The 24,997-nt window shown below is 48.1% G+C and overlaps 1 protein-coding gene across 1 annotated transcript in view; it reads left to right on the top strand.

Annotated features, from left to right (window-relative positions):
- Positions 1-24,997, top strand: part of sft2d1 (SFT2 domain containing 1) — a 116,434-nt gene that overhangs the window by 47,692 nt on the left and 43,745 nt on the right. The window contains exon 3 of the mRNA XM_072507742.1: positions 8,571-8,653. Within this exon, the coding sequence (XP_072363843.1) occupies positions 8,571-8,653 (83 nt within the window). The remainder of the gene's footprint in view (positions 1-8,570; positions 8,654-24,997) is intronic.

Here is a 24,997-nt window from a genome sequence, read left to right on the forward strand (position 1 = left end):
ATAAGATATTGGGCAGCACAGTAGTTAGCACAGTTGCTTCACAGCTCCAGGGTCCCAGGTTCGATTCCCGGCTTGGGTCACAGTCTGTGCGGAGTCTGCACGTTTTCCCTGTGTCTACGTGGGTTTCCTCCGGGTGCTCCGGTTTCCTCCCACAGTCCAAAGATCTACGGGTTAGGTGGATTGGCCATGCTAAATTGCCCTTAGTGCCCAAAAAAGTTAAGTGGTGATTACTGGGTTATGGGGATAGGGTAGCGACGTGGGCTTGAGAAGGGTGCTCTTTGTAAGGGCGGGTGCAGACTCGATGGCCTGAATGGCCTCCTTCTGCACTGTAAATTCTATGATTCTCTATTTATTTATGAGGATGAGGGGAACTGATTCTTCTTCTTGGGGACAGCTTGCGAAACTTTGAGAACCACTTGTATAAACTGCATCACTGCCTGTGTTATGCAATGCCGACACTGGACTAGCCTGGCAAATGGCTGTAGTCTTCCATCTAATTTCGTTCAAATAAAAACTTCCCTGTTGTCAAAGTATATTAAAAATCTCAAAGAGTTGCAAGCTGCTTTAGCATTTTCAGTTGTGTAGCCTGATGTCTTAGATATACTGTCACATGAAATATGTTTCCCAGTTAGCGGTCAATTCATATCACACAATACGTGAGCGTTTGGTACCATTCACTTTTCAACCTGACAGCAAACTATATAGCTAATTGAAAGCCATGTTTTATGTTAAAATTATTATAATTTGAGCTAAACAACCTAAATAGCACAGGACATGGAGAATTTAGGGCTAAACAAAGCCACATTGAATTTATGTAGACTAGTTATCCCTTCATTGATTCTTAATGCCCACAAAATATATCTACCAGATACAGCACAGAGGTGGTTATTTGACCAATCAAATCCATGCCACAACTCTGCAAGAGTAACCCAGCCAGTCACACACTCCTGCCCCACAATCCTTCATGTACTTATCTAATTCCCTTGTAAAAGCCTCAATTGAATATGTCTCCTCCACCTGATCAAACAAAATGCCTCGCATCATAAAAAGATTTTACTCATGTGTTTGACACTTGCCAAACACCATGGGAGAGATTCTCCGTCGGCAGGATTCTCCACTTTGCCGGCAGTGTACTCACGCCTGCGGATTTCCCGATGGCTTGGGGGTGGCCACAATGAGACACCCCATTGGCCGGCTGCCAGGACGGAGGATTCCATTGCCGGAAGGGGGCGCACCATGCCAGAAAACAGATCTGGGGGAAGGAGAATCCTGCCCCTTAAATCTATGCCTTCCGGTTCTCGACCCTTCTGCCAATGGCAACAGCTCCTCTCTATCTAATCTGTCTAGACCCCATATGATTTTGAACATTTCTATCTAATCTCTGTTCAACCTTCTCTGCTCTTAAGGAAAACAACCACAGCTTATCCATAGAATGGAAGAATTAGGAGGAGTAGGCCATTTGGCCCTTTGAGTCTGCTCCACCATTCAATAAGATCATGGCTGATTTGATTGTGGCCTCAACTCCACTTTCATATCTGCCTCACTGTAGAATCAAACAGAAGAGATGCAGGAATGCACGGTAGAATAGGAATGAACAAAGGTTTATGAACAAAAGTAGACACATGTATTTTGATATTTTTGATATATTGATATCGCAAAGCTACAACAGTCAGGGTTTTTATACTGAGAAGTTCCCCCTTGTTAGGTGGAAACCCCACCCCCAATTTCCAGGGGACTTCATACTCTTGAGGTGAAAGGGGGGAATCATATAGAGCACAGTCCTTGGCCCCCAAGGGGGTCATCATGCTCCTCCATAACCTTTTGACTCCTTTTTCAATCAAACAATCTGTAACTCTGTCTTGAATATATTCAGTGACCCAGCTTCTACTGCTCTCTGGGAAGAGAACTCCATAGACTAACATACATCATGCGACGGCACAGTGGTCAGCATTGCTGCCTCACAGCACCAGAGACTAGGGTTCAATTCCAGCCTTGGTGACAGTCTGTGTGGAATTTAAACTTTCTCCTCGTGTCTGCATGGGTTTCCCCCAGGTGCTCCAGTTTCCTCCCACAGTCCATAGGTGTGCAGACTAGGTGGATTGGCCATGCTAAAAATTGCTTCCTTAGTGTCCAAAGATGTGCAGGTTAGGTGGGGTTACAGGGAGTTGGGACTCTTATTTTACTTGCTAATAAGAGCCCATAGTCCGGTTGGTGGGAGGTGTCACAAATATGACTTTATTTCTAATTACTCACTTGAATACATTTGAATAAAAACTTAGAAACTAAATATCAAACAATACATGACAAAAAAGCATAAAGCTCACACAAAAAAATACTTCAGACAAACAAACAAATGATTCAAGAATTCAGGAATAAAGACCTCGACCCCGAGGTCTTTTTAAGGAAATTCTTGGGCTGGATTCTCTGCCCTGCCGCGCATCAACCCGATTTCTGCATCGACCCGCCAGCGGGATTCTCCATTACGCTGGCCGGTCAATGGGGTTTCCCATTGTGGGGCAGCCCCACGCCGTTGGGAACCCCCCGGGTGCTAGCAAAACGGAGAATCCCACCCCTTATCCCTGGTTTAACCCCTCATTTACTTTCATTGGCTTCTAATTATCAGCTGAGACCTCCTGGTTTGTTCAAATGAATGTCTGTTACTTCGAAGATGATTTTTTAATCATCTTAACTAGTGCCTATCAAAACTAGCTCAACGTATGCGTGCGCAGTCTTTGGAAAATTACTGGATATGTTTGTCATGCTTGCCATTTTGCACAGCTTGTTGGAACTTTCTGCAGCTGATTAGTTGATTAGACCGCGAACAATATATTCTTAGTGCTGACTGCACTGGAATACAATGTTTAATTCATTATGTTAAACAATGACTGGATTCCCACAGTTAAGACACTTAATAATTTTACCTCTCCGCTACATGCATTCAACTAGCACCTATAGGAATAAGCTTGAATAAATCAATACTCTCACAGGGATAGGGCAAGAGAGTGGTCCTAGGTAGGTTACACTTTCAGAGGTTGGTGCAGACTCAATGTGATAAATGACATCCTTCTGCACTGATTGAAATAAATCAATTCTTCTAATTTTGGTCTTAAATGGGAAACCCGTAATTTTCTTAACTGTCCCCTAGTTCTAGGCTCCCCCAGAAGGGGAAAATTCTTATGAACATCCATCCCGTTGAGTCCCCTCAGGATCTCTGTTTCAATAAGATCATCTTTCATTCTTCTAATCTGTAAAAAGTATAGGCTGCACCTGCTCAAACCTTCCTCTGAAAATAACTCCTCATCCCAGGAATCAGTCAAATGAACCTTCTCTGAACTGCTTCTAATGCAATTTAATCTTCCTTCAGAAAACCTAAACTGCACAGTATTCCAGATGCAGTCTCACGTAGACCCTCTACAGATGTAGCAACACTTCCCTACCTAAACGGGCAGCACGGTAGCATAGTGGTTAGCACTGTGGCTTCACAGCGCCAGGGTCCCAGGTTCAGTTCCCTGCTGCGTCACTGTCTGTGTCTGTACGTTCTCCCTGTGTCTGCGTGGGTTTCCTCCGGGTGCTCCGGTTTCCTCCCACAGTCCAAAGACGTGCAGGTTAGGTGGATTGGCCATGCTAAATTGCCCTCAGTCCAAAAAAAGGTTAGATGGGGTTATTGGCGTAGGGGGATAGGGTGAAGGTGAGGGCTTAAATGGGTCGGCGAGACTCGATGGACCGAATGGCCTCTTTCTGCACTGTATGTTCTATGTTTCTATGTTTATATTTGATTTGCCTTGCAATAAACACCGACATTTCATTTGCCCTCCTACTCACTTGCTTTACCTGCATACTGTGACACATTTGCCAGGACACCCAGATCCCTTTGTACTCCAGAGTTCTGTAATCTCCCAACTTAAATAATGTACTGTTTTTCTATTCTTCCAGCCAAAGTGGACAGGTTTGCTCCATCTGCCAAATGTTTGCCCACTCACTTAGCAAATCTAAATCCCTTTGTAGTCTCTGTCCTCTTGACAACTTAATTTCTTGCCTATCTTTGTGTATTCAGTGAATTTAGCTGCCATACATTTAGTCTCTTCATTCAAGCCATTGGGACAGATTGCAAATAGATCAGGCCCAGCACTGATGATCCTTGTGACATTCCACTCCGAACAGTTTGCTAACCCGAAAAAAGACCCTTTTATCTATACTCTGTTTTCTGTTAACTAGCCAATCCTTTATCTAACAACAAAGAATAAAACAAAGAAAGGTACAGCACAGGAACAGGCCCTTCGGCCCTCCAAGCCCGTGCCAACCATGCTGCCCGACTAAACTACAATCTTCTACACTTCCTGGGTCCGTATCCCTCTATTCCCATCCTATTCATATATTTGTCAAGATGCCCCTTAAATGTCAATATTGGCCCTGCTTCCACCACCACCTCCGGTCGCGAGTTCCAGGCACCCACTACCCTCTGTGTATAAAAAAAAAGCTTGCCTCTTACATCTACTCTAAACCTTGCCCCTCGCACCTTAAACCTATGCCCCCTAGTAATTGACCACTCTACCCTGGGGAAATGCCTCTCGACTATCCACTGTCTATGCCCCTCGTAATTTTGTAGACCTCTATCAGGTCGCCCCTCAACCTCCGTTGTTCCAGTGAGAACAAACTGAGTTCATTCAACTGCTCCTCATAGCTAATGTCCTCCATACCAGGCAACATTCTAGTAAATCTCTTCTGCACCCTCTCTAAAGCCTCCACATCCTTCTGGTAGTGTCGCGACCAGAATTGAACACTATACTCCAAGTGTGGCCTAACTAAGGTTCTATACAGCTGCAACATGACTTGCCAATTCTTCTCCTCAATGCTCCGGCCAATGAAGGCAAGCATGCCGTATGCTTCTTGACTACCTTCTCCACCTGTGTTGCCCCTTTCAGTGACCTGTGGACCTGTACACCTAGATCTCTCTGACTTTCAATACTCTTGAGGGTTCTACCATTCACTGTATATTCCCTACCTGTATTAGTCCTTCCAAAATGCATTACCTCACATTTGTCCGGATTAAACTCCATCTGCCATCTCTCCGCCCAAGTCTCCAAACAATCTAAATCCTGCTGTATCCTCTGACAGTCCTCATCGCTATCCGCAATTCCACCAACCTTTGTGTCGTCTGCAAACTTAGTAATCAGACCAGTTACATTATCCTCCAAATCATTTCTATATACTACAAACAGCAAAGGTCCCAGCACTGATCCCTGCAGAACACCACTAGTCACAGCCCTCCAATTAGAAAAGCATCCTTCCATTGCTACTCTCTGCCTTCTATGACCTAGGCAGTTCTGTATCCACCTTGCCAGCTCACCCCTGATCCCGTGTGACTTCACCTTTTGTACTAGTCTACCATGAGGTAGACTATGCTAATAATGCTATGCTAATATGTTACACTCCACCACTAGCTCTTATATGGACCTTGGGACAGGGAGACAAATGGACCCTGGTAGAGGGAGATAATGTACCTTGGGCTGCAGAAAAGTGTCTGTTCCATTAATGGTTCAATCCCTGATCAGTATTGCATTGCCGATCATCCTCTTTTCCCACCGCCTCCTTTCTGATTGAACTTTAGTTCTGATTTGGAGTGGGGAAACAATTTATTTCACTCATTAATTTGTTCTGTTGCCTGCTATTGTAAAGAGTTAAGGATTTATCTATGTGGAATGACTGTGAGGCTGTACAAAATTGGAGGGAAGCTTTTCTGCCTCATGACTTCATAATATGTTAAAGCGTTGAGAGGCGGCACAGTGAGGAGCACTGCTGCCTCGCAGCACAAGGGCCCCGGGTTCAATTCAGGCCTTGGGTTACTTACTGTCTGTGTGGAGTTTGCACTTTCTCCCTGTGTCTGCGTGGGTTTCCACTGGGTGCTCCGATTTCCTCCATCCACTCATTCTCGCCCGAGCCATATGCACCCTGTGCACCACCTTAAACTGTATCAGGCTCATCCTTGCACATGAGGTCCCGTTTACCCTATGCAGTGCCTCAATCCATACTCCCCAATTGATCACCCCTCCCAACTCCGCTTCCCATTTCTCCTTGCTCTTCACCACCTGCTCGCCTCCCTGATGCCCAGCCTCTTGTCTATATCCCCAATTCTTCACTCCCCATCCACATCCGGAAGCAGCAGTCACTCCAGCAGGGTATATCCCGGCAACCTCGGGAACCCCCACCAGACCTGTTACGCAAAGTCCCTAACTTACAGATAACTGAACTCACTCCCCCTCGGCAGCTCCACTCTCTCCCTTAGCTCCTCCAGACTGGTGAACCCTTCCTCCAAATACAAAATCCCTCACCTTGATCAGCCCCACTTCCCTCCACCTCCTGTATACACTATCCATCCCCCCCCGGCTCAAACTCATGATTCTCGCACAGTGGTGTTAGCAGCAACGTCCCTTCCACCCTAAAATGCCTCCTCAGCTGATTCTATATCTTCACCGTGGACTGCACCAATGGGCTCCCTGAATACCTACTCGGTGCCATTGGTTGCCGTCACCATAGCCCTCAAACTATCATAGAATTTACAGTGCAGAAGGAGGCCATTCAGCCCATCGGGTCTGCACCGGCTCTTGGAAAGAGCACCCTACCCAAGGTCCACACCTCCACCCTATCCCCATAGCCCAGTAACCCCACCCAACACTAAGGGCAATTTTGGACACCAAGGGCAATTTATCATGGCCAATCCACCTAACCTGCACATCTTTGGACTGTGGGAGGAAGCCAGAGCACCCGGAGGAAACCCACGCGCACACGGGGAGCATGTGCAGACTCGGAACAGACGGTGACCCAAGCCGGAATCGAACCCCGAACCCTGGAGCTGTGAAGCAATTGTGCTATCCACAATGCTACCCTGACCCCTTACAAGATTCCACCTCCATCCTAACCCACTCTACCCTTTCTCTACCCTTTCTCCTTCCCACCACTGCCGCACCTTGTCCACAATAATAATGAAGCTCGCCGCCCAATAATAATGAAGCAAGTTTGGCAATGCCAAACCCCCTGCTGCCTCTGTAACAGAGTCCTCCCCACCCTCGGCACCTTCCCCGCCTGTACAAAGTCTGAAATGATCGTGTCCACTTTCCGAAAAAGGCCTTTGGTATAAAGATCGGGAGAGTCTGAAAAATAAACAAGAACCTCGGCAGAATATTCATTTTCACCACTTGGACCCTCCCCGCCAACTTTAAGTGCAGTGTATCCCACCTCTTAAGATCCTGGCCTCTTCCACCAGCTTCGTTAAGTTCCACTAACGGAGCCCCGTCCATTCCCTCGCTACCTGAATCCCCAAATACCTAAACTTATCCCTTGCTACCGAAAATGGCATCCCCCCCCCCCCCCCCCCCCCTAAATTAGCCTGCTGTCCCAGCTCATTCACCGGGAAAACCTTGCTTTTCCCTATATTCAATTTATTCCCCGAGAACCCTCCAAACCTCCCCAGCAGACCCATAATCAAAAGACGTGCTGTTAGGTAATTTGGACATTCTGAATTCTCCCTCTGTGTGCCAAACAGGTGCCTGAGTGTGGCGACTAGGGACTTTTCACAGTAACTTCATTGCAGTGTAAGCCTACTTGTGACAATAAAGATTATTGTTATTATTAATCAAAAAGACTGAGGCAGAAGGTGGATTCAATGACTAATTAGGCAAAGCAATAGAAATAGAGGGAACCGGAAATTGGATTAAGCAGGAGAGAAAAGAGACAAAGGAAGAACAAGATTTTTAAAAAACATTTTGTAAATTGCTAATTCACAATCTGAAGGAATGAGACGTCACAGTTATAAGTCACTTTTTTCTGGGCCAGAGATTAATTAGCAGTAATTAACAATTAGATTGTTAAAGGAGCACTTGCCATGTCCGTTACTAAATAACTTTGTGATGAGTTTAGTGGGCAATTAATGTGTAAGTTTGGCATCTTCATGAATATCATGGCGAGGTAAAGTACAAGATATAATTTTCACAAAGCAAAATGTAGAGTAGTGCAAATCAACTAGCAACTTGTGATTCACAATTCAGAAGATATCTCTTCCTCGCTATATGTTGCTTGCACGTCAGTAGTGGTTCAGACACCATTATTTGTTCAGTCAAATATCTTGATGGTTTCCTTGTTGGGTAATGAGCCAATCCACAGGCAAGTAAAAGAGCAAATAAGGCAAAGTCTAAAGAAGACCAAAGTAAGGACATTTTTATTTTCCTTCCCTTCCTCTCAAAATATTATTGAAATTTCTTGAATGAAATGAAAATTGCTTATTGTCACAAGTAGGCGTCAAATGAAGTTACTGTGAAAAGCCCCTAGTCGCCACATTCCGACACCTGTTCTGGGAGGCTGGTACGGGAATTGAACCTGCTGCTGGCCTGACTTGGTCTGCTTTCAATGCCAGCGATTTAGCGCTGTACTAAACCAGTCCCTGGTTCTTGAGCCCTGCTCAAGCAGCCCTGCTTCTTGAAGTGCATGGTGAAGATGGTGAAGTTCACATACACCAAGAGCTTGAATGATCAATGATAAAATGGGAGCACTTACTGTGTATTGTGTTATTGTTTCAGGGAACAATTTTGCTCTGGCTTCCCAATGGAATAAAATTATTTGCAGTTTTTTACACATTGGGAAATATTGCTGCTCTTTCCAGGTAAGTGTTTACCAGCTTAACGGCAACACTTTTAAAGTTATAATAGATACATTTGCTCCTTCATCATCTGCTTTTTGTTCTAGACTTTGCTTACCGCTTCAACTTTTCACAAATCTCTTGTTGCCTTGCAGTCTCCTAACTCTTTTTGTCAATGGTCCTTATAATAGAAATTGTTTATTTTGAAAACATTTGTCAAACTCACAATTAGCGAGTGCCTTTTAAGCTATCATAGTTTTTAATCAAAAATGCAATTCCTTCTTGCCTTCTATGTTCTATTAAAATATTAATATTTTCTGCTGAATGCTGCAGCAGTAAATTACAATCATCTTATCTCCAGATGGTCGGAGACCAGGATTATCTCAAATGTTGTCCTACAGGAACCCTTGGAATCCCCAATGCAAAATCATCAGAGGCATTGACTGGGAAGTTTAAACTTCCAATGGGCAATTCCCCTGATTCCCAGGATCCTCCACAAAATTCTCCAACTCTTGAGTGAAGAGTTGGAGACTTCAGATGGTTCTTGCTTAATTTACCTGGATATTTACTGAGGAAATGTAAAACAAATTAAAACCTAGTCTAGCACCTGGTGTCAACAGAATGTAATCCTCTAATCACTGTGACCCGATCTGACTAGCCCCTACCACCCAACACCTTCCTCTTGACCTCACCCGACCCACCACCTGACTCACCCCTCTGACCAACGTGGCCAACCCCAACACCATATCCCTCCCGACCCCAACACCCAACTTAACTAGCCCCTAACTTGACAAACCCCCCCTCCCAACCTGGCTACCCAGATTCTCTCTGTTGTTCACTCCGAGGATTCCAGCACTGAAAAATTTCTGCAGGATCCTACATCGGAAGACTTCCCTGAAGAACTAGGGAAGCATGGTAGCACAAGTAAATAGCACTGTGGCCTCACAGCGCCAGGGTCCCAGGTTTGATTCCCCGCTGGGTCACTGTCTGTGCAGAGTCTGCACGTTCTCCCGTGCCAGCGTGGGTTTCCTCCGGGTGCTCCGGTTTCCTCCCACAGTCCAAAGGCGTGCAGGTTCGGTGGATTGGCCATGATAAATTGCCCTTAGTGAGGGGTTATAGAACATAGAACATGGAAAAATGCAGCACAGAACAGGCCCTTCGGCCCACGATGTTGTGCCGAACCTTTGTCCTAGATTAATCACTATAATCATAGAACCTACAGTGCAGAAGGAGGCCACCCGGCCCAGCGAGTCCGCACTGGCCCTTGGAAAGAGCACCCTACCCAAGGTCTAACCTCCACCCTATCCCCATAACCCAGTAACCCCACCCAACACTAAAGGCAAATTTGGACACTTAAGGGCAATGTATCATGGCCAATCCACCTAACCTGCACATCTTTGGACTGTGGGAGGAAACCGGAGCACCCTGAGGAAACCCACGCACACACTGGGAGGATGTGCAGACTCCGCACAGACAGTGACCCAAGCCGGAATCGAACTTGGGACCCCTGGAGCTGTGAAGCAATTGTGCTATCCACAATGCTACCGTGCTGCCCTTAAGAACAAATTAATCTACACTATAATCATTCTACCGTGATTCATGTACCTATCCAATAGCTGCTTGAAGGTCCCTAATATTTCTGACTCAACTACTTCCACAGTGCATTCCATGCCCCCTCTACTCTCTGGGTAAAGAACCTACCTCTTACATTCCCCCTATATCTTCCACCATTCACCTTAAATTTATGTCCCCTTGTAATGGTTTGTTCCACCCGGGGAAAAAGTCTCTGACTATCCACTCTATCCCCTGATCCTCTATTCCCCTGATAATCTTATAAACCTCTATCAAGTCGCCCCACATCCTTCTCCGTTCGAATGAGAAAAGGCCGAGCACCCTCAACCTTTCCTCATAAGACCTACTCTCCATTCCAGGCAACATCCTGGTAAATCTCCTTTGCACCTTTTCCAAAGCTTCCACATACTTCCTAAAATGAGGCGACCAGAACTGTACACAGTACTCCAAATGTGGCCTTACCAAGGTTTTGTACAGCTGCATCATCACCTCGCGGCTCTTAAATTCAATCCCTCTGTTACTGTACACTAGCACACCATAGGCCTTCTTCACAGCTCTATCCACTTGTGTGGCAACTTTCAAAGATGTATGAACATAGACCCCAAGATCTCTCTGCTCCTCCACATTGCCAAGAACCCTACCGTTAACCCTGTATTCCGCATTCATATTTGTCCTTCCAAAATGGACAACCTCGCACTTTTCAGGGTTAAACTCCATCTGCCACTTTTCAGCCCAGCGCTGCATCCTATCTATGTCTCTTTGCAGCCGACAACAGCCCTCCTCACTATCCACAACTCCACCAATCTTCGTATCGTCTGCAAATTTACTGACCCACCCTTCAACTCCCTCATCCAAGTCATTAATGAAAATCACAAACAACAGAGGACCCAGAACTGACCCCTGCGGTACGCCACTGGTAACTGGGATCCAGGCTGAATATTTGCCATCCACCACCACTCTCTGACTTCTATCGGTTAGCCAGTTTGTTATCCAACTGGCCAAATTTCCCACTATCCCATGCCTCCTTACTTTCTGCATAAGCCTACCATGGGGAACCTTATCAAATGCTTTACTAAAATCCATGTACACTACATCCACTGCTTTACCTTCATCCACATGCTTGGTCACCTCCTCAAATAATTCAATAAGACTTGTAAGGCAAGACCTACCCCTCACAAATCCGTGCTGACTATCCCTAATCAAGCAGTGTCTTTCTAGATGCTCAGAAATCCTATCCCTCAGTACCCTTTCCATTACTTTGCCTATCACCGAAGTAAGACTAACTGGCCTATAATTCCCAGGGTTATCCTTATTCCCTTTTTTGAATAGGTGCATGGCATTCGCCACTCTCCAATCCCCTGGTACCACCCCTGTTGACAGTGAGGACGAAAAGATCATTGCCAACGGCTCTGCAGTTTCATCTCTTGCTTCCCATAGAATCCTTGGATATATCCCGTCAGGCCCGGGGGACTTGTCTTATCCTCAAGTTTTTCAAAATGCCCAACACATCTGCCTTCCTAACAAGTATTTCCTCAAGCTTACCAGTCTGTTTCACACACTCCTCTCCAACAATATGGCCCCTCTCATTTGTAAATACTGAAGAAAATTACTCGTTCAAGACCTCTCCTATCTCTTCAGACTCAATACACAATCTCCCGCTACTGTCCTTTATTGGACCTACCCTCGCTCTAGTCATTCTCATATTTCTCACATGTGTAAAAGGCCTTGGGGTTTTCCTTGATCCTACCCGCCAAAGATTGTTCATGCCCTCTCTTAGCTTTCCTAATCCCTTTCTTCAGTTCCCTCCTTGCTATCTTGTATCCCTCCAGTGCCCTGCCTGAACCTTGTTTCCTCAGCCTTGCATAAGTCTCCTTCTTCCTCTCAACAAGACATTCAACCTCTCTTGTCAACCATGGTTCCCTCACTCGACCATCTCTTCCCTGCCTGACAGGGACATACATATCAAGGACACATAGTACCTGTTCCTTGAACAATTTCCACATTTCACTTGTGTCCTTCCCTGGCAGCCTATGTTCCCAACTTATGCACTTCAATTCTTGTCTGACAACATCGTATTTACCCTTCCCCCAATTGTAAACCTTGCCCTGTTTCACGCACCTATCCCTCTCCATTACTAAAGTGAAAGTCACAGAATTGTGGTCACTATCTCCAAAATGCTCCCCCACTAACAAATCTATCACTTGCCCTGGTTCATTACCAGGTACCAAATCCAATATGGCCTCCCCTTTGGTCGGACAATCTACATACTGTGTTAGAAAAGCTTCCTGGACACACTGCACAAACACCACCCCATCCAAACTATTTGATCTAAAGAGTTTCCACTCAATATTTGGGAAGTTGAAGTCACCCATGACTACTACCCTGTGACTTCTGCACCTTTCCAAAATCTGTTTCCCAATCTGTTCCTCCACATCTCTGCTGCTATTGGGGGGCCTATAGAAAACTCCCAACAAGGTGACTGCTCCTTTCCTATTTCTGACTTCAACCCATACTACCTCAGTAGGCAGATACTCCTCGAACTGCCTTTCTGCAGCTGTTATACTATCTCTAATTAACAATGCCACCCCCCACCTCTTTTACCACCCTCCCTAATCTTATTGAAACATCTATAACCAGGGACCTCCAACAACCATTTCTGCCCTTCTATCCAAGTTTCCGTGATGACCACCACATCGTAGTCCCAAGTACCGATCCATGCCTTAGGCTCACCCACCTTATTCCTGATGCTTCTTGTGTTGAAGTATACACACTTCAACCCATCTCCGTGCCTGCAAGTACTCTCCTTTGTCAGTGTTCCCTTCCCCACTGCCTCACTACATGCTTTGGCGTCCTGAATATCGGCTACCTTAGTTGCTGCCCCCCCCCCCCTTCCTAGCCTCGCTATCACGTGGCACCGGCAACAAACCAAAGCTGACAACTCTGTTTGTCCTAGCTTTTAACTTCCAGCCTAACTCCCTCAACTCATTTATTACCTCCACACCCCTTTTCCTCCCTACGTCGTTGGTACCAATGTGCACCACGACTCCTGGCTGCTCCCCTTTCCCCTTAAGGATCCTGAAGACACGATCCGAGAAATCCCTGGCCCTGGCACCCAGGAGGCAATATACCTTCCGGGAGTCTCGCTCGTGACCACAGAATCTCCTATCTATTCCCTTAACCATTGAATCTCCGATTACTATTGCTTTTCTATTCTCCCCCCTTCCCTTCTGAGCCCCAGAGCCACACTCAGTGCCAGAGACCTGGCTGCTAGGGCCTTCCCCCAGTAGGTCATCCCCCCCCCCCCCCCCCAACAGCATCCAAAACGGTATACTTGTTTTGAAGGGGAACGGCCACGAGGGACCCCTGCACTGTCTGCCTGTTTGTTTTCTTTCCCCTGACTGTAACCCAGCTACTCTTGTCCTGTACATTGGGTGTGGTTACCTCCCTGTAACTCTTCTCTATAACCCCCTCTGCCTCCCAGATGATCCGAAGTTGCTCCAGCTCCAGTTATTGGGTTACGGGAATAGCGGGGAAATGAGGGCTTAAGTGGGTCGTTGCAGACTCAATGGGTCGAATGGCCTCCTTCTGCACTGTATGTTCTATGAATCTATGAACTGGAGGGAGGGAAGTGTGTATTTTTGTTTATTCAGGGACAGAAATAGTGTTCTGACACTGAACGAAAGATTTGGGCAATATTGAGGCCTCATCCAAACTCTATAAAGAATGAATGAAAACAACTGTCCTGACCAAGTCTGATCTCCAGATTTATCGAGGAAATGATTGGATTTGTTGAGTGCTTCATATTGATATTTAATTTCATACCATATTGAATTCATTTTGTTTTTCTTTTTCTGCTTTGTTAATCGTCACTATTTTTCATGTTCATTCCTTCTTGTGCTAATGTGCACTATCTTAGAGTTATCAGCAAAAAGTATCATCCTTTAGCCCTTTTAATTTTTTGATATAATGCCTGCTGTTCATTTCTGAGAAGATGTCGCCATTTGTTCCACAAGTGGAACATGCGGAATTGTGACTGGCCTTGCAGACTAAGGCCCATATTTGAGCTTCTGCCCTGAGAAATTAATTTCTGTTTGCAACACAACCATTCACGTTTTGTCACCTGATGCCTTTGAATGGATTATTAACCTCACCATTGAACTAATAACTGCTTCTCCAGTCACAGAGTCATAGATGTTTACAGCATGGAAACCAGCCCTTTGACCCAGCTTTTCCATGCCCCTCAGTTTCTATCACTACGCTAGTCCCACTTGCCCGCATTTGGCCCATATCCCTCCAAACCCACCCTGCCCATGTAACTGTCTAACTTTTTTAAAGGAAAAATTGTACCTGCCTCTACCACTGCCTCTGGAAGCTCATTCCAGATGCTCACCACCCTCTGTGTGAAGACATTTCCCCTCTGGTCTTTTTTGTATCTCTCTCCTCTCACCTTAAACCTATGTCCTCTAGTTCTAGACTACTCTACCTTTGGGAAAAGAGCACAGTAACAAGTCTTACAACACCAGGTTAAAGTCTATGAGGTTTACTTCAAACACGAGCTTTTGGAGCACTGCTCCTTCCTCAGGTGAATGAAGAGGTATGCTCCAGAAACATATATATAGACAAAGTCAAAGATGCAAGACAATGCTTTGAATGCGAGCATTTGCAGGTCATTAAGTCTTTACAGATCCAGAGATAGCGGTAACCCCAGTTGAAGAGGTATGAATTGTCTCAAGCCAGGACAGTTGGTAGGATTTCGCAAGCCCGGGTCAGATGGTGGGGGATGAATGTAATGCGACATGAATCCAAGGTCCAGGTTGAGGCCGTACTCATGTGTGCGGAACTTGGCTATAAGTTTATGCTCGGCGATTTTGCGTTGTCGCGCGTCCTGAAGGTCGCCTTGGAGAACGCTTGCCCGAAGATCAGAGGTTGAATGCCCTTGACTGCTGAAGTGTTCCCTGACTGGAAGGGAACATTCCTGCCTGGCGACGAAGGAACACACCCGCCAACTCAATAGACTGATCAAGACCTTAGATCCAGACCTCAGAGCACCCTACGTGCTCTCATCCCACGTACTCCCCGTGTTGGAGATCTCTACTGCCTGCTGAAAATATACAAGGCCAACACACCAGGTCGTCCTATCGTATCAGGCAATGGGTCCCTGTGTGAGAACCTCTGGCTACATTGAAGGCATCTTGAAACCCATCGTACAAGGAACGCCCAGCTTGTGTTGCGACACGACGGACTTCCTACACAAACTCAGCACCCATGGACCAGTTGAACCAGGAACATTCCTCGTCGCAATGGACGACTCGGCACTCTACACCAGCATCCCCCATGACGACGGCATCGCTGCAACAGCCTCAGTACTCAACACCGACAACTAGTCAATCTCCAGACGTAATTCTGCAACTCATCCGCTTCATTCTGGATCACAACGTCTTCACCTTCGACAACAAGTTCTTCATCCAGTCGCACGGAACAGCCATGAGGACCAAATTCGCACCTCAATATGCCAACATCTTCATGCACAAGTTTGAACAAGACCTCCTCACCGCACAGGACCGTCAACCAATGTTATACACCAGATGAGTTGCAGAATTCACACCTCTTTAACCTGGGATTACCTCTCTCTCTGGATCTGGAAAGACTTAATTATCTGCAAATGCTCGCATTCAAAGCATTGTCTTGCTTCTTTGACTTTGTCTCTATATATATATATATATATGTTTCTGGAACCTACCTCTTCATTCGCCTGAGGAAGGAACAGTGCTCCGAAAGCTAGTGATTTGAAACAAACCTGTTGGACTTTAACCTGGTGTTGTAACACTTCTTACTGTGCTCACCCCAGTCCAACGCCGCCACCTCCACATCATAGTTTAATAATATCCTTCCTATAATAGGGTGACCAGAACTGAACACAGTATTCCATTTGTGGTCTTACTAATGTCTTGTACAACTTCAACAAGATGTCCCAACTTCTGTATTCAATATTCTGACCAATAAAAGCTAGCATGCTGAATGCCTTCTTCACCACCCTGTCCACCTGCGACTCCACCTTCAAGGAGCTATGAACCTGTACCCCTCGATCTCTTCATTCTGTAACTTTCCCCAACTCCCTACCATTAACTGAGTAAGTCCTGTCCTGATTTGATCCTTCAAAATGCATCACCTCACACTTATCCAAAATAAACTCCATCTGCCATTGATCGGCTCACTGGCCCAATTGGTCAAGATCCTGTTGCAATCTTATATAACCTTCTTCACTATCCACAATGCCACCAATCTTGGTGTTATTTGCAAACTTATGAACCATGCCTCCTACATTCTCATCCAAATCATTAATATATATATAACAAATAACAGTGGACTCAGCCGGTATCCATGAGGCACACCGCTGGTCACAAGCCTCCAGTTTGAAAAACGACCCTCCACAACCACCCTTTGGCTTCTGTCGTCCAGCCAATTTTGAATCCTATTGGCTACCTCACCCTGGATTCCGTGAGATTTAACCTTTTGCAACAACCTACCATGCTGTACCTTGTCAAAGGCCTTGCTAAAGTCCATGTGGACAACATCGACTACACTGCCCTCATCTACCTTCTTCGTTACCCCTTCAAAAATCTCAATCAAATTGTTGAGACGTAACTTTCCCCTTACAAAGCCATGCTGACTTTCCCTAATTAGCCATTGCCTGTCTAAATGCCTGTAGATCCTGTCCCTCAGAATACCTTCTCACAATTTACCCACTACAGAATTACGGCTAACCGGTCTGTAGTTCCCTGGCTTATCCCTACAGCCCTTCTTAAACAAGGGCACAACATTTGCTACCCTCCAGTCTTCAAGCACCTCTCCTGTGGCTGTCGATGATTCAAATATCTCAGCTAGGGGGCTGTAAATTTCCTCCCTAGCCTCCCACAATGTCCTGGGATACATTTCAAATCAGGTCCCAGGGATTTATCTATCTTGGTGCACTTTAATACCTCCAGCACCGACTTCCGGTTGCGGCTATGCGGAGCTAAGTTGCACATTCGGCGGCTCCCGCAAAAACGGACTTTTGGGCTCTTTTCAGGGCCCCCAATGGCACTTTTCTGACGTTTCCCGATGTGGGAAGGAGCCTACAACAGCTCCCCGTCAGTATACGGCTTCAACAAGGAGCGGGGCAACAAAAAGGTGGTGGTGGACCCGAAGAAGGTGCGAGGGAAGAAGGACAAAATGGCGGCGGGCGGAGACCAGGCAGCGTGGATGCAGTGGGCGGAAGAGCAGCAGGAGGGTATCCAGCGCTGCTTCAGAGAGATTAAAACGGACCTGCTAGAGCCGATGAAGGTGTCTATTGATAAGCTGCTGGAGACCCAGACGGCCCAGGAAGTGGCGATCCGCGAGGCTCGACAAAAGATCATGACAATGAGGACGAGATCTTAGGCCTGGCGGTAAAGGTGGAGGCGCATGAGGCGCTCCACAAGAAATGGCAGGAGCGGTTCGAGGAGATGGAGAATCGGTCGAGGCGGAAGAATCTGCGGATTCTGGGCCTCCCGTAGGGGCAGGAGGGGCCGGACGTGGGGGCCTATGTGGTCACCATGTTGAACTCGTTGATGGGAGCGGGGTCCTTCCAGGGGCCCCTGGAGCTGGAGGGGGCCCATAGAGTGCTGGTGAGGAGGCCCAAGGCTAACGAGCCTCCGCGGGCAGTGCTGGTGAGGTTCCATCGGTTCGTCGATTGGGAGTGTGTGCTCAGGTGGGCCAAGAAGGAGAGGAGCAGCAGGTGGGAGAACGCGGAGGTTCGGATATATCAAGACTGGAGTGCGGAGGTGGCGAAGAGGAGGGTCGGGTACAATCGAGCGAAGGCAGTGCTGCACAGGAAGGGGGTGAAGTTTGGCATGTTGCAGCCGGCGCGACTTTGGATTACCTACAAGGACCGGCACCATTATTTTGCGTCTCCGGAGGAAGCGTGGGCCTTTATTCAGGCTGAGAAGTTGGACACAGATTTCTCTTTCGGGTCGGTGAGGATGGCTGGGCACTTTTGGTTGGGTTGGTCGGGGGGGCTCTTGGAGGTGAGATGGGGCCCCGCGGGGGAGGGGGAGGCCCGAGTCAGGGGTGAAGGGACCGGGCCTGTAAAAGGAGCTGCGTCAGAGGTGGCAGGGCCTGGTAGGTGGAAAGCGCGGGCTTTTTCCCGCGCTGAAGACTGGAGGGGGCGGGGCTGGGGCGGGGAAGCGAGGGTTGTTTCCCGTGCTTAGAACAAAAGGGGGAGAGCCTATGAATGGGGACGGGAGAGGAGGGTGTGCCACACAATGCGAGGAGTCGAAGGAGAGGCGGGAGTGGCCGGGGTCAGCAGGAGTCAGCTGACTTACGGAAGTGCAATGGGGGGAGTATATCAGCTAGGATGGGTCCTAGCCGGGTGTGGGGGAATCGAGTTGCTGCTGCTATGGTCAAGGAGGAGCTGGAGCGAGTGGGGGAGTCGAGACGGGGATATGCCGTTGTGGGGAATGGGCCGGGTGTGGGGTGCGGGCGCGTGACTGGCCGAGGAGGGGTCATGGCTAGTCGGAGGGGGCGGGTAGCCCCCTGATCCGGCTGATAACCTGGAATGTAAGGGGACTGAATGGGCCGGTTAAGCGGGCCCGCGTGTTCGCACACCTGAAGGGGCTCAAGGCGGTTGTGATTATGCTTCAGGAGAAACACCTGAAGTTGGCAGACCAGGTAAGATTGAGGAAAGGGTGGGTAGGTCAGGTGTTTCACTCGGGGCTGGATGCCAAAAATCGAGGGGTGGCGATCTTGGTGGGAAAGAAGGTGTCGTTTGAGGCGGCGAGCATTGTGGCAGATAATGGCGGCAGGTACATAATTGTAAGTGGTAAGTTGCAGGGAGAGAGGGTCGTACTGGTCAATGTGTATGCCCCGAACTGGGACGATGCGGGTTTTATGTGGCGTATGTTGGGTCGGATCCCAGACTTGGAAGTGGGGGGCCTGATAATGGGGGGAGACTTTTACACGATGCTGGACCCGTCACTGGATCGCTCCAGGTCTAGGACGGGTAGGAAACCGGCGGCGACTAGAGTGCTGAGGGGGTTTATGGACCAGATGGGAGGGGTGGACCCTTGGAGATTTGCAAAGCTGGGAGCTAGGGAATTTTCATTCTTCTCACATGTCCATAAGGCTTATTCCCGAATCGACTTTTTCATCTTGAGTAGGGCGTTGATAGCGAGAGTAGAGGATACTGAGTATTCGGCAATAGCCATTTTGGACCACGCTCCGCATTGGGTGGACTTGGAGATAGGGGAGGAGAGGGACCAGCACCCGCTGTGGCGCTTGGAGGTGGGCTGTTGGCGGACGAGGAGGTGAGCGAGCGGGTCCGAGGAAGTATAGAGAGGTACCTGGAGACCAACGACAACGGGGAGGTCCGAGTGGGGATGGTATGGGAGGCACTGAAGGCGGTGGTGAGGGGGGAGATGATCTCCATTAGGGCCCACAAGGAGTGGGGGAGGGGGGGTGGGGGGGGAAGAGGCTGGTGGGGGAGATGGTGAGGGTAGACAGGAGGTATGCGGAAGAGCCCGAGGAAAGATTGTTGAGGAAGAGGCGTAGCCTCCAGGCCGAATTCGACCTGGTGACCACCAGGAAGGCGGAGGTGCAGTGGAGGAAGGCACAGGGGGCGATTCATGAGTATGGGGAAAAGGCAAGCCGGATGCTGGCGCATCAGCTTCGGAAGCGGGACGCAGCTAGGGAGATCGGGGGAGCTAAGGACAGGGGAGGGAATGTGCTGCAGAGTGGAGCTGGCATCAATGGGGTCTTCAGGGACTTCTGCGAGGAATTATACCGATCCGAGCCCCCACGGGAGGAGGGAGGGATGGGCCGCTTCCTGGGCCAATTGAGGTTTCCAAAGGTGGAAGAGGAACTGGTGGTGGGATTGGGGGCCCTGATTGGGCTGGAGGAGCTGATCAAAGGGATAGGAAGCATGCAGGCGGGGAAGGCACCAGGGTCGGACGGATTCCTGGTCGAATTCTATAAAAAATATATGGACCTGTTGGGCCCGCTGTTAGTTAGGACCTTCAATGGGGCAAGGGAGGGGGGGGCTTTGCCCCTGACGATGTCCCGGGCACTGAACTCCTTGATCCTGAAGCGGGACAAGGATCCCCTGCAGTGTGGGTCTTGCAGACCGATTTCCTTGCTAAATGTAGATGCCCAAGGTGCTGGCAAAGGTCTTAGCCTTGAGGATTGTGTGCCGCAGATCATCCATGAAGACCAGACGGGGTTTGTGAAGGGGAGGCAGTTGAACGTGAATGTGCGGAGGCTTTTGAACGTTATCATGATGCCGGTGAGGGAGGGGGTGGCGGAGATAGTGGTGGCGATGGACGCTGAGAAAGCCTTCGATAGGGTAGAGTGGGGTACCTGTGGGAGGTGCTGAAGGGGTTCGGGTTTGGGGAGGGGTTTGTCAGGTGGGTTAGGCTGTTGTATGAGGTCCCGATGGCGAGTGTGGCCACAAACAGGAGGAGGTCCGAGTACTTTCGGTGGCACCGAGGGACGAGCCAGGGGTGTCCCCTGTCCCCCCTGCTCTTCGCACTGGCGATTGAACCCCTGGCTATGGCACTGAGGGAGTCAAGGAACTGGAGAGGGTTGGTGCATGGTGGGGAGGAGCATAGGGTGTCGCTTTATGCGGACGATCTGCTGCTGTATGGCAGACCCGGTGGGAGGAATGCCGGAGGTAATGAGGATTCTTAGGGAATTCGGGGACTTTTCGGGGTACAAGCTCAACATGGGGAAGAGCGAGCTGTTCGTGGTTCACCCAGGGGACCAGGAGAGGAGGATTGGCGAGCTCCCACTAAAAAAGGCGGAGTGGAGCTTCAGGTATCTGGGAGTCCAGGTGGCCAGGAGCTGGGGGGCCCTGCATAGGCTTAATTTTACAAGGCTGGTGGAGCAAATGGAGGAGGAGTTCAAGAGGTGGGACGCGTTGCCGCTGTCCTTGGCGGGTAGGGTGCAGTCAATTAAAATGACGGTGCTCCCAAGGTTTTGTTCCTGTTCCAGTACCTCCCCGTGTTTATCCCGAAGGCTTTTTTCAGGCGGGTTAACAGGAGTATAATGGGGTTTGTGTGGGCGCGAGGGACTCCGAGGGTGAGAAGGGTGTTCCTGGAGCGGAGTAGAGATAGGGGGGACTGGCGCTGCCCAACCTCTGTGGGTACTACTGGGCCGCCAATGCGGCGATGGTGCGCAAGTGGGTGATGGAGGGGGAGGGGGCCGCATGGAAGAGGCTGGAGACGGCATCTTGTGTGTGTATGAGTCTGGGGGCACTGGCGGCAACGGCGCCGCTGCTGCTCCCTCCAAGGAGGTATACCACGAGCCCGGTGGTGGTGGCTGCCCTCAACATTTGGGGGCAGTGGAGGCGGTACAGGGTGGAAGTGGGGACCCCATTACGGGGGAACCACCGGTTCGTCCCAGGAAGAACAGGTGGAGGGTTTGCGGGGTGGCACAGGGCAGGGATACGAAGGTTGGGGGACCTGTTTGTGGACGGGAAGTTTGCGAGCCTGGTTGAGCTGGAGGAGAAGTACGGGCTCCCCCCCGGGGAACACCTTCAGGTACTTACAGGTAAGGGCGTTTGCCAGGCGGCAGGTGGCGGAATTCCCACGGCTACGGCCACACACAGTACAGGACAGGGTGCTGTCGGGAGGGGGGGGTGGAGATCTCGGAAACTTACCAGGCGATGCAGGAGGAGGAGGAGGCCTCGGTGGTGGAGGTAAAAGGCAAGTGGGAGGAGGAGTTGGGAGAGGAAATTGAGGATGGGACGTGGGCAGACGCCCTGGGGAGGGTGAACTCTTCCTCATCGTGCGCGAGGCTCAGCCTCAGACAGTTTAAGGTGCTGCACAGGGCACACATGACCAGGACAAGGATGAGTTGGTTTTTTGGGGGTGAGGAGAGGTGTGTTAAGTGCTCAGGGAGCCCAGCAAACCACACCCATATGTTCTGGGCATGCCCAGCGCTGGAGGAATTTTGGAAGAGCGTAGCGAGGACGGTGTTGAGGGTGGTAGGATCCACAGTCAAGCCGGGCTGGGGGCTCGCAATATTTGGGGTGGCAGAGGACCCGGGAGTGCAGGAGGCGAAAGAGGCCGGAATTCTGGCCTTTGCGTCCCTGGTAGCCCGGCGAAGGATTCTTCTTCAGTGGAAGGATGCGAGGCCCCCAAGCGTGGAATCCTGGATCAACGATATGGCGGGGTTTATTAAGTTGGAGAGAGTGAAATTCGCCTTGAGAGGGTCGGTACAAGGGTTCTTTAGGCGGTGGCAACCGTTCTCAGACTTCCTGGCAGAGTGGTTCAATGGCAGCAGCAACTCGTTGGGGGGGGGGGGGGGGTGGTCACTTTACCTTTTTGTTTTTGTTATTTATACTGGAGGGTCTGAGGGGTTGTATATACTTGTATGAAGTCAGGGTGTTAATGTTAAATTATTACTTGTACAGGGGGTGGGGTATGGAGGGTTGTTTTTCTGGACTGTGTTTTGTACTTAACCCTGTTGGGTTTCTTTTTCAGTTTGTTATTGATATTTTATGAAAACCGTTCAATAAAAATTATTTTTAAAATTGTTTTTTTTTTTTAAATACCTCCAGCACCTCTTCTCTGTAATATGTACACTCGACAGACATCGCTTTTATTTCCCCAATTTCCCTAACATTTGTGCCTTTCTCAACATTAAATACTAACGAGAAATATTCATTTAGGACCTCTCCCATCCCTTGTGGACCTTGTCATGTGAGAGTACCTTTAAGACATGGATGTTTAAGCAATGTACCTTTAAGAAAACAGTGATGTCAGAGAGTGGGTGGAGCTGGGCTTTAGGTCCGCCATTTTGCAGGTTTTTAGTTTTGCAGTTTGAGTTTGGAAAAGAGCTGGATGTGTGTCTGTGTTTTGCAGTGAGCTGGATCTCTGCCATGAAAGACTATCTCTGGATCATTTGGGTGATTTAAACTTAAAATAATGAAGCCTTTAACCTGATGTGATTCGGTTTAAAGGTGTTAAGTCTCTTGGAAGTTTGAAGGAACATTTTAAGGAATTATTTACGGTTGCAATTTTTTCTGAGTTATCTTTGAAGTAAGGGGTGTTAAGAGATCCAATGTTTATTTAAGATGTTAAGTTGAGTTCATGGAATAAACAGTGTTTTGTGTTTAAAAACCCACGTGTCCATAATTGTAATCCCACACCGAGGGAAAAAGCCGTATGCTAGGAAAAGCAACAAGTCTATTAAAGGGAGAGGTTTGTTGAACTCCATGATACGTTTTGGGGTTCTGAAAACGCCTTGGCCATAACAATTGGGGGCTCGAGGGGGATAAAAGTCTATCTATTGGATTGGCTTTTGTGAACTTAAAGACAGTGAAGGATTGGTGCTTTTCCGGTGTGGTATTTTAGTTTAAGTGGGGAGAGTGTTGTGAACAATGGCTCTTTCAGAGGCTCAGAAGTTTTTGGGGGTGGAGAATGTTACACGTAGTACCTTATGGACAGAAACGAAAAGCAGACTGTTAGATTTGGCAAGAACAATGCAGTTAACATTACCTGACAAAATGCGAAAAAGTGAGGTAATTATGGTGGTGGTTAAGCATTTAAAGTTGCCTAAGATAGTTTTACTCATTGGAAATGGCAAAAATTCAGTTGCAAATTAAACAAATGGAACATCAGAAAGAATTAAAGCGGCTGGAATACGAGAGTGAGAGAGAGGAAAGAGAAAGAGAGAGGAGAAAGAGAGAGAGAGAAAAAGAAAAGGAGAGAGAAGAAAGGAGAAAAGAAAGAATAGCCCCAGCAGAACTTGGAAGGAGCGACCACAATATGGTGGAATTTAAAATACAGTTGGAGGATGACGAGGTAAAATCAAACACTAGTGTTTTGTGCTTAAACAATGGCGATTACAATGGGATGAGAGAAGAACTAGCTAAGGTAGCCTGGGAGCAAAGACTTCATGGTAAAGCAGTTGAGGAACAGTGGAGAACCTTCCGAGCGATCTTTCACAGTGTTCAGAAAAGGTTCATACCGACAAAAAAGAAAGACGGTAGAAAGGGGAAAAATCGACCGTGGATATCTAAGGAGGTGAGGGAGAGTATCAAATTGAAGGAAAAAACATACAAAGTGGCAAAAATTAGTGGGAGACTAGAGGACTGGGAAGTCTTTAGGGGACAACAGAAAGCTACTAAAAAAGCCATAAAGAAGAGTAAGGTAGACTATGAAAGTAAACTGGCTCAGAACATAAAAGCAGATAGTAAAAGCTTCTACAAATATATAAGACAAAAAAGAGTGGTTAAGGTAAATATTGGTCCTTTGGAAGATGAGAAGGGAGATTTAATAATAGGAGACGGGAAAATGGCTGAGGAGCTGAACAGGTTTTTTGGGTCAGTCTTCACAGTGGAGGACACAAATAACATGCCAGTGACTGATGGAAATAAAGATATGATATGTGAGGACCTTGAGATGATTGTAATCACTAAGGAGGCAGTATTGGGCAAGCTATTGGGGCTAAAGGTAGACCAGTCTCCTGGCCCTGATGGGATGCATCCCAGAGTGTTAAAAGAGATGGCTAGGGAAATTGTAAACGCACTAGTGATAATTTATCAAAATTCACTAGACTCTGGGGTGGTCCGAGAGGATTGGAAAGTAGCAAACGTGACACCACTGTTTAAAAAAGGAGGTCGTCAGAAAGCGGGTAATTATAGGCCGGTAAGCTTAACTTCGGTTGTAGGGAAAATGCTGGAATCTTTCATTAAGGAGGAAATAGCGGGGCACCTGGAGGGAAATTGTCCCATTGGGCAGACGCAGCATGGGTTCACAAAGGGTAGGTCGTGTCTGA

The sequence above is a fragment of the Scyliorhinus torazame genome, chromosome 1 (assembly GCF_047496885.1).
Source record: "Scyliorhinus torazame isolate Kashiwa2021f chromosome 1, sScyTor2.1, whole genome shotgun sequence".
Classification (NCBI taxonomy): domain Eukaryota; kingdom Metazoa; phylum Chordata; class Chondrichthyes; order Carcharhiniformes; family Scyliorhinidae; genus Scyliorhinus; species Scyliorhinus torazame.